The sequence below is a fragment of the Tupaia chinensis genome, unplaced genomic scaffold, assembly GCF_000334495.1.
Source record: "Tupaia chinensis unplaced genomic scaffold, TupChi_1.0 Scaffold144276_1, whole genome shotgun sequence".
Classification (NCBI taxonomy): Eukaryota; Metazoa; Chordata; class Mammalia; order Scandentia; family Tupaiidae; genus Tupaia; species Tupaia belangeri.
In genome coordinates this window covers 6844835-6850639 of record NW_006204133.1, presented here as the reverse complement: position 1 = coordinate 6850639, position 5805 = coordinate 6844835, and the positions used below count along the sequence as shown (strand labels likewise).

The window sequence follows — 5805 nt, the reverse complement described above, 5'->3', positions numbered from 1 at the left end:
GTGTGTGTGTTTGTGAGAGAGAGAGAGAGAGAGAGAGAGAAAGAGAGAGAGGGAAAGTGAGGAAGCAAGCCACCAGGTCCGGGACTGGAACCACAGTCAGCCTTGTGGGAGTCTAGTGCCCTTAACCACCATACCACCTGCTGGCTTCCCATGCTCAAATTTATATTTACACTTCTCATCAAAAAGTGCCACTCGGTCACCATTACCGAAGTAATAACATCCTTTGCCCTTTCCTTGTTAAGAATTCAGAACAAACAGAGGACTCAGTAGGCCACCAGAACAATGAATTTAGAAGCAATTACGACCTCTCTGACTATTGGTCATTGTGACCATCTTCAGTTTGCCTAGGCAAGCCTCCAATTATTCAATCAAACACTAATCTAGATGCTGCTTTAAATGTACTATATAGACATAATTGTGAAAATCAGTTGTTTTTAAATAAGAAAAATGATCCTGGAAAATATGAGTAGAGCTGATTTGATCAGAAGAAAGGCTTTTAAAAAAGAGCTGAGACTTTCCTGATTTTGGGAAAAAAAAGCTTTAGCTCAAGCCAGAGTTCAAGACCACCCTTCTTAATGATCTGTCCTACAGAGTTTGGACTTGCTAGCCAGCCCCCTTCAATATTGTAAGTCAACTTCTTATAACAAACGTTTTTATATAGATATCTCCTATAAGTATATAGGAGATCATATAAATATCTTCTGCTTCTCTGCTGAGCACTGATAGAAGCTTGGAACATAAGGGAGAGAGAAAAGAAAAAATGACAGAAGGCTGAAAACTCATGCTATCAATTACAAGGGATTATTTCCAGGCCTTGATCCCATATAGAGTTTTTTCAATGACTTTGAAATTAGTTTAGAATAGATGACTCTTATTTGTTTCTATTTTCCTACCGTTGTGAAAGGGCATTATCTGTACCTGTTACTTGATGACTATTTTGCCGTGTATCTTGGGAGCACCTAACTTGTTTCAGAGTTTCACAGTCAGATGAAGAGGACGTGCCTCAGGGTACATTGTATTCAGGGCCTCAGTCATCGCAGATTTAGATGACGGAGGCGATGATATTCAGGGTTTTGAACTGATCACATTTAGATGAGAGTTGGACTTTGAGTTATGTTGTAATGGATTGAGACTTCAGGAAAATTGAGAAAGAGGAAAGCATGTTGCATGTGAAACAGACATGAACCTTTGAGAGATAGAGGGTCGACGGTGGTAGGCAAAATAATGGCCCCCCAAAGATATCCAAATCCTAATCCCTGGAAACTGCATATGTTAGTTTAAAGGCAAAGGAGAATTAAGGTAATGGATGGACTTAAGATTGTGAATTGGTTGATTGGAAAATAGAATATCTTGAATTATCCATGTGGGTCCAATGTAATTAGAAAGATTCTTTAATGTAGAAGAGGGAGTCAGAAGAGTCATTGTCAGAGTGACACAGAAGAAGAGAGACTCGCCCAGCAATTGTTGGCTTTGAAGATGGAAGAGGCCATGGGTCAAAGGACACAGAAAGCCTCCAGCACCCACAAGAGACAAGAAAACAGATTCTATCTTAGAGCCTACAGAAAGGAACAGTCCTTAAACACCTTGCTTATAGCCTAGTGATACCAATTTCAAATTGTGGCCTCACCATGAGGATATAATAAATTCTGTTGTTTTAAACCACCATGTTTGTGGTAATTTCCTGCAATAATAATAGGCAACTTGCATTCTTGGAAGAGCCAGGAGAAAAAGAATCTGTAAGTCTAATGATATATATGCATGTCTCATCAACTTTCTAGATTACTTCTATAGGTGATAAATGGGAATCACCTTACTAATTTATTGATTATGACAAATAAATAACTTACACGAATATGAAGTTCTTCATTGATCGATTCTTTTTTATTGGTCTTTCTAACATCCAGGTACCTGACCAGAGGGCCAATTGTGATTCCCTAGATAGAAATAAACACAAATAGAGTTTTCTTGAAGTGAAAACTGTCACTACAGAGAGAAAAATCACATAGCAAAATTATTTAGAATATTCAATTTATGTGTGTTTGTTTTATATTAGCTTCTACTAGATAAATTCTCCATATTTACTTTACTTCTGAATTATTTTAAATACTACCCTAAGAATGAATATTATTGTCTGTATTTTAGTGCAGAAACTCAGTTCATAGCTTAAAATATTGTTTCATTAGTTCAGAGCTAATGCCCAGGTAAAACAAAATCGTATGCTATTTTGTACTAACTGGAACCTCATTTTCAAAGATGCATACTAGAGCAGCTATCATTGGCCTGATAATCAGTACTCTTTTATTACTGCGCCATGTTCATTAAAAGGAAACTCATGTTAGAAATTAAGGGATGATGAGAAACATGATCTAGAAACATCTGAGAGTTTTGTTTGGGTAGTACACACAAACCTCATCAGAGAGGTACCTTTATTTGTATTTTACTAATTGAAAACTGAAAGAATCTCCTTATTTGAAATATGAAAGAAATCTACCAACCTGAATAAATACAGTAAAATATATAACTACTAGAGTAGCAGTGACAAACATTTTCTTCCTAGGAAAAAGAGACAGAGGGAGCAAAAATGCAAGTGAAAAACTTCCAGCTCCTCGAACGCCACTGTAGAAAATTATGCACTGGTCCTTGATGGAGAAGGGGAAAGTCCGAAACTGGTTACTGACATAGAAGAGGGCAAACACGCCTGGAAAGGGGGAGATACGTATTAGCAAGGAGGGTCACGGGTGAGCAGAGATTCAGTGCTAGCCAAGGAGGGTCATGTGTGCCTGCCCTCCGGACGCGGCTGCCTAATTCCATCACACACTCGTGATCATCCATCCCAAACAGAACATCCTTCAAGGCTTTCACTGTGTGGCTATTTGTGAGGCAGTAGTGCTTCAAGTTAGAAGGTTTTTTCCTAGTAGTTTCCTAGCATGTGTGTTTATGAGTGTATGTGCACATGTGTGAAAACTAATAGTTTTGATATCTTCTGATGGAAGTATATATTTTCTAATCTCCACTCAGAATGATTGCTCTTTTTTTTTTTTTTTTTTTTGCTATAGGGCGCATGTGCTCTCCAGAGAGAGAGAGAGAGAGACAGAGAGACAGAAAGCGAGAAGTCACCCCCCAGGGGGGATGGCCACGCCACAATCCCTTCTCCTCCTTTCTCCTCTCGGGATCTTGGGCATGCATGCACACACGCCCGGCGTGAGTTTAAGCCACCAGGTCTGGGATGTGAACCACGGTCGACTATGTGGGAGTCCAGCGACATAGCCATTACACTAACTGCTGGTCCTTCTATCTTTTAAAACTAATTAGGGCTCGGCTGTTATTTGGGAGACAAAAAATATTCTTATCTTATATTTTCACTGGGTACCCGAAGGAGGTCTGTAATTTAAATGTGAGAGGAGCCCTTTGGGTGACTGAGGTCTTTAGAATGTGAGGAGATGAACCTTAATGGGCCTCCTGGCTCTTCTTGAAGATCAATGTAAATGAGAAAGGAAGCCAGCAAAGGCTTCGAGGGGCTTCTTATTACCAGTGAGCTTATCAAAGGAAGCTTGGTCAAACCATAGAAGTATTTTCAACCACACTGATTTTCTATCCCAAAGTCGCCCATGCAACTGAGCCAACGCAAATGGTGGTTCTTGGTATGAATCTTCCTTCCACTAAAGCTCTAATTAAAGAAGAGGTTTCAAGATGTTATAGAAGGGGACTTCAAAACGTTTGTTGGAAAATGTAAATAAAGTATGAGGTAGATTTGGTGCAAAAAAAAGAAAACAGAAATGCATCCGTAGTTTTTTCATAATACATATTTTTATGACCTTTTCGAAGATCTCTGATAGTGACACTCTCCTCATGTATTTCTAATCACATATGCTTCATTGCAAGCCTCTTTTGTTAACACACACATCATGCAAAACAAATAATAACATTATTCAAGAATTTTTTTTATCTTGTCTTGTTTGTCCTTGTTCTTGCAAATGCCAGTCATGTGACCTGAGGCAAGGTCTTCAGACTCATCTTCTTAATAGAAGTAACTAATATTTATCTCAGAAAGTAGATGTAAATATCAAATAAAGTTAATACCATAGATGATATAAAGCATGGCCATCTATGTTATAAGCCGCCATGAGTGTGAACTATGATTATACGGGATGAGTAGGGGTGGAAAGAGAACGGGCTGCATGAGAACCGAATTCTGCCACTTGGCTCTGTCGATCACTAAGGCATTACCAAACTGGGCACTCTCTTGTTGGCTGTTCCGTCAATGATCTCAACTGTAAGATTATGGAGTTGAGCTGGATGGTCAGCAAAGTTCTGGTACCCACAATACTTATCCTCCTCTTGTTGAACTCTGCATGGTTACTTCTCTTGACATTAGCTCGATTCCCCTGTAGATTTGTGAAGTATTAAAAATGAGAGTAATCTAATAAACTTGACCAATCTCATCACCTCATAGGCTAGGAGAAAGATTTCGAATAGTTAAGTCTATCCAAGTTCAAATAATTAGCAGTAAGACTGCAGGATTTGATTTGAGGTTATAAACTTAGGTTCCAGTTTCCTTAATTCTTTTCCCCCTCAGTCCAACAGGGGTATTTGCATGTGCGTGTATGTGTATGTATGTGTGTGTATACACACATATTTATGTGTGTGTATGTGTATGTATGTGTGTGTATACACACATTTTCAGATTAACTTTAATATTCAATATTTTAATATTTCTGCATTCTTGTTATTTTTCCCTAGATCCTAAAACCCATCCTAAATTACAAATTGGAACTGATATATGCAAGACAAATTCTCAGCTATTTCTCCTAATTGTTGATCAAAGTCATTTTTTTAAAGCTTCAAATATTGCTCAAAGTCACTTAGAACACAATTGTTTCTAATCAGAAGACAACACATACAGTGCTCAGTGCTCTTTTCTAGCTCTTGAAACATGAGTGTATAAAATAAATCAGCAACCATGATCTGGCTTTCAAGTTAGGTATATTTTACAAGGGTAATGGAATTTACATTAGAGAGTGCCCTTTACTAGTTAATACTGAGCTCTTTTTAAAATAAAGGTTCACTCCCTGGTCCTTTATTTACCATACATCACACATTCATGCAATCAATTCTCAAAACCACCTGTACTATTTAGGGAAATGTCTTCTAACAGTAGCTGTCTTACATAGTACACAATTTGTGAGATCTCACTTTTCCTATAAAGGAAGTGTAAAGGACCACAGTTTATAATCTATGTTTGATTTAAGGTGCAAGGGGTACAAGCTGGCAAAAGAGTTAAAAGCAAGGGATATATTTACTGAGTTATATTTAAATGTGTAGGTGTGAAATTTCTCTCTTCAATTAAAAAATAAATACTCTCTGCTCCAGCCTTGCTTCAGTATAGAACCTGATCACCCACTAATTACTTACAGCAGACTGAGTAGCAAATTGAAAATATTCCTGGTTACTACAAGGTGCCTATACTCCCCTAACCAGCAGGAACAATTAGCATCAACTCATTACTTATGTTTTTACATGACAGAAAGGACTAGGAAAAGGAGAAGAGAAGGCCCAGGAGGCTCGGGCTCTGTCTGCTCTTACTGATGGCTCTCCAGATCTGGCAGAAGGCCAGCGTGAAGCAGACGAAGGCCCAGTTCCACTCGTGGTTCTTGCCCACAGTGGACACGCCCATGAAGATGAAGATGAGGGTCTCGCTGACGCTGCTCAGCATCTTCATGAAGTACTTGATGGTCGTGTAGGCCTTCTGAGACACGTTTTCTTCCACATACTTATTCATCTTCATTGCACAAGCCGTGATGCTGA

At 38.7% G+C, this 5805-nt stretch overlaps 1 protein-coding gene across 1 annotated transcript in view; it reads right to left on the bottom strand.

Moving 5' to 3' along the window:
• SLC9A4 (solute carrier family 9 member A4) overlaps positions 1–5805 on the bottom strand; it is a 73287-nt gene that overhangs the window by 26769 nt on the left and 40713 nt on the right. Inside the window, exons 4-6 of the mRNA XM_006166623.1 lie at positions 5584–5801; positions 2496–2698; positions 1848–1934 (exon numbers count right to left, since the gene is read on the bottom strand). Coding sequence (XP_006166685.1) covers positions 1848–1934; positions 2496–2698; positions 5584–5801 — 508 coding nt within the window. The remainder of the gene's footprint in view (positions 1–1847; positions 1935–2495; positions 2699–5583; positions 5802–5805) is intronic.